The sequence below is a fragment of the Corvus brachyrhynchos genome, unplaced genomic scaffold (assembly GCF_000691975.1).
Source record: "Corvus brachyrhynchos isolate BGI_N302 unplaced genomic scaffold, ASM69197v1 scaffold164, whole genome shotgun sequence".
In the NCBI taxonomy this organism is placed as follows: domain Eukaryota; kingdom Metazoa; phylum Chordata; class Aves; order Passeriformes; family Corvidae; genus Corvus; species Corvus brachyrhynchos.
The window spans coordinates 670,239-674,056 of NW_008237426.1; the positions used below are offsets into that span (position 1 = coordinate 670,239).

The following is a 3,818-nucleotide window of genomic DNA, read 5'->3' on the forward strand; positions in this document are numbered from 1 at the left end:
GACAATCACGAGCCCTAAAAGTTCCGTGCACTCGGAGCATGTCCCAGGTGCTCTGCAGTGACTCAGGGCACACCTGTAACATCCTTGTGCTGACAGTCACAGCCAAATGAAAATCCAACAGAGGAACCAGAAGCGGCAAGAAATGCCTGCGAGGAAGAACCAGAGGAGGAAGTGCTAGACCTGGACGAGAGGTATTTTCCTACCTTGGATGGTGGGATTTGGATGCACCCCCTAACACACAGGAACTAACACAGATTTTTTTCCCTCCTGATACAGCAGTGAAGAAACAGGCTCTGAAGCACTTGCCCAGGGAGAATTTCCATACCGTGCCCTCCAGGAATACCCAATAAATAACATGGTGACAGGTAAATACCCCTGGAAAGGGCTGTGGATGGGGCAGGTGGAGCAGGGACTCAGTGAGCCCATTCTCCCTCTGCAGGCTATCCCTCTGCACGGGACATGAAGAAATATGAGGGGGAACTCCACGACTTCATCCCCGGCACCTCGGGCTACGCAGTGTACTGGGTTCAAAGCAAATGTAGCATTTACTGCGAGAAGACCAAAATGAAGAGGAAATTGTAAGGAACAGGTGGCTGGAGCAGCAACAACTTCAGTGTAAGAGCTGCTAGATGATTTATACATTATCCAACTGCAGCTCAGTGTTCAGTGTGTTATTTCATTACTGGCTAGTTATTGCAGTGTTTGCTTCTTTAAGTAACTACTTAAACCCAATGTCACAACAAACAGAAACATGGATATTTCTCCCCAAAAACCCAGTATTTTCTTTTTAGTCTGAGGGGGGCAGTTTAAGCTGTGTTTATATAGTTTAAGCAAGTTTTCCTTGGAGGGACACACATAGGTCTCCTTACTTTCATTTAATCAAGGAATTTTAAGACTTTTCCCTTTCATTTAAGCACTTGAAAGTGATCAACAGGGTTATAAAAAGCAACTTTTATTGTGGCACAGCCTGACCCCCATGCTGTCCACTTGGAGGAAGCACAGGCAAACCCAGGACAGGCTCCCACAAGCTCCAAGGAGCCACCATGGTTGTCCTCTCCCACTGCCTCAAAGGCAGGAGAGCCTCTAAAATAACAGCTTTGGCCCTCACACCCCAAACTGCCACGAAAGAACCCAAAGAGATGCTGGTACACATGAAGGTGTTGAATCTTCTGCATGCTCCAATGCAGCACTCCGAGAACCCACCCTCCCTCACCCCTTGGGTGTCCAAAGACCAGGCAGGCTGAGATGGTTTCCTCACGTTTATTGGAAAAGCGACACACAGGGACAGACTCAGAGCGCTCCTCGGGGCGTCTTGAAGTTCATTCCCACTGTGGGCTGTGTCACCTGCAGGTTGGACAGGCTGCCAAAGTCCTGGAAAACAGCGTGGGAACAACGGGATCAGTCACAGCACCCTGCCCACTGACAGTGGGGGCAAGTTCCTCTGGGAAGGTGTGGGAAGTGGGAAGGTGCTGTGGCAGCACAAAGGGTGGACGCAGTTCTCCTAAGAAGGGGAGGCCACCCTGCTCTGGAGGTTGACTCCTTGGTGAGGGAATCATCAGAATAGAGGGCAAGGAGCACAGCCACCGTGCTAGTGGCAAAGCCCCTGTGCCTCTGCCCTCCCAAAAGCCATATGGAAATGAATCCTCCCACAGCACCCAGGGTGGAGGGACCCCCTCCACACCATCCAGCCGCTCAGGGCAGCAGGAGCTGTGCCGGGGATACGCTGGCAGCTGGCAGGGAACAGCGGCGGCCACTCACCAGGAGCTTCAGCATTTCCTTGGTGTCCGGGTCCACTTCAATGATCTCCTGGTCAAGGGCAGAGACCTGGGGACGGAGGGGAGAGGAAAGGTATGACTGATAAAGCCCCACAGCTGCCAGGGTGTCCCCACAGCCACTCCGGTCTCATCCCACCACTGTGGGGAACAGTTCCAGCAGCAGAGCCGGGAGCATCCTGATGGAACACTGTGAGAGACCACTGGCAATAGAGGGAAGGGCCTGTTTTATGGCAATCTTTGGAAACTGAGGCCCAACCTGCTCCAGGCCAAGGCTGCTGAGGGGCTGGTGTGGGACCCTCAACTGCACCAGTCCTGGCAGTGACACTCATAGCTGCCCTGCGACACAAATCCACCAGCAAAGGCTGTTCCACCTCCAGGACCTGTGCTTTCCTGCTCCCAGAGAAACTTCCTCCAGGCCTCTCCAGACCCCAAACCTCCACAGGTTTCCTTCCCCAAGAGCTACCTAACATCAGGATTTTTCTAAGAAACCACAAACAGTACAGGTCTGCGTGCCATCAGTGACACTCATAGCTGCCCTGAGACACAAATCCACCAGCAAAGGCTGTTCCACCTCCAGGACCTGTGCTTTCCTGCTCCCAGAGAAACTTCCTCCAGGCCTCTCCAGACCCCAAACCTCCACAGGTTTCCTTCCCCAAGAGCTACCTAACATCAGGATTTTTCTAAGAAACCACAAACAGTACAGGTCTGCGTGCTCACAGTCACTCCTTCCCTGCAATCACACCCGGAACCAGCACCGAAACCAGCAGCTCCTGCCAGGAGCCGATGGGGAAGATCTGGGAAAGGGGCAACATGTGCTGTGCCTGACAGCTACAGGATTCAGGAGCAACGGGATCATATTCCTGGAACGAGGGAAGCACTCCTGGAGCACCTCACCCAGGTGACAGGTGAGATCTTGATCCCATCCAAACAGAGGCAATGGGATTTCACCAAAACCCCCTCTCTAGGGACACTGGCTGGAGGGCAGGTTTTCAGCCACTCTGAAATATCCTCCTGCCTCACATCAAATTATTTTTTCCCCCCATTTTAAGTTAGGAAAATCAAACCACGAGAAGCCAGCTGCCCTTCCTGTCCCAGGTAGCAGTTTTGGAGGCATCCACCTCAGCCCCCTTGATCCAAACCCTCCTCAGCTCCTCCTGGCTGAGGGGCTGAGGATTTATTTTAAAAAAATTGGGACCAATTATGGAGATACGGTAAGGCAGGACGGAGCGATGGGGAAGCTGGAGCCTCACCTCTGGGACGTAATTGTCCCTCCTCTCCCTCTCCTCTTCCTGCAGTTTGATGGAGATGCCGCGGACGGGGCCCCTCTGGATTCGCTTCATCAAGTGGGTGACGTACCTGCAGGGACACGGGGGTGTCCAGAGCTTTCCCAGGGCTCACGTCACCCTTCCCCACACCCCACATCCTGGAACTGCAGCACGATGAGGACAGCTGCCACCACCTACCCCGGCTGTGTCCCACCACTGACACCAGCATCATCCCACCACCTCCAGGGAACATCAGAGACAAAATGTCCGACAGCAACAGGGTCTGGAGGGGGACACAGACCCCTCCAAACACGGGAAAACTCTCGCACTCCTCTTCCTGCACTATCAATGACCCGGCCACGGGCGGGACCGTGATCACTTTCGAATGCAGGGCCCAGCAGGAACCCCCACGCCGCGCCCGAACCCCCCAGGACCTTCCAATGCCCAAACACCTCGGGACACCCCCAGCTGCCCAGAGCTCACCCGGGCCCCCACGGTGCCCAAACGCCCCGCGACCCTCCGGTGTCCAAAGCCCATCCAGGACCCTCCAGTGCCCAAGGCGCAGCCGGGACCCCCTCTCGTGCCCGAACCCCCCAGGGCCCTCAGTCCCTCACCCCGCGATCTTGTTACGCAGCTTCTTGCTGGGGATGATGGCGATCTCCTCGCACACGCGCTTGTTGGTGTGGAAGTCATTCCCCAGGCGCGTGTAGTATTTCTCGATGATCACCCGCGCCGCTTTCTTCACCGTCTTCGTCCGGACGCGTCCCTACGCGGGGGC

At 54.9% G+C, this 3,818-nt stretch overlaps 2 protein-coding genes across 2 annotated transcripts in view; one reads left to right on the forward strand and one right to left on the reverse strand.

The window, feature by feature from the left end:
• The window catches only part of TERB2 (telomere repeat binding bouquet formation protein 2), a 5,558-nt gene extending 4,904 nt beyond the window's left edge, over positions 1-654 (forward strand). The window contains exons 4-6 of the mRNA XM_017731107.1: positions 97-191; positions 277-365; positions 440-654. Coding sequence (XP_017586596.1) covers positions 97-191; positions 277-365; positions 440-582 — 327 coding nt within the window. The 3' untranslated portion in view covers positions 583-654. The remainder of the gene's footprint in view (positions 1-96; positions 192-276; positions 366-439) is intronic.
• Positions 655-1,244: 590 nt separating this feature from the next.
• RPS17 (ribosomal protein S17) lies at positions 1,245-3,818 on the reverse strand. The gene is made up of 4 exons (XM_017731109.1): positions 3,655-3,818; positions 3,026-3,131; positions 1,759-1,824; positions 1,245-1,371 (listed from the first exon to the last, which is right to left on the reverse strand). Exons 2-4 carry the CDS (start codon positions 3,113-3,115, stop codon positions 1,291-1,293), a joined length of 237 nt encoding a protein of 78 aa, XP_017586598.1. The 5' UTR covers positions 3,116-3,131; positions 3,655-3,818; the 3' UTR covers positions 1,245-1,290.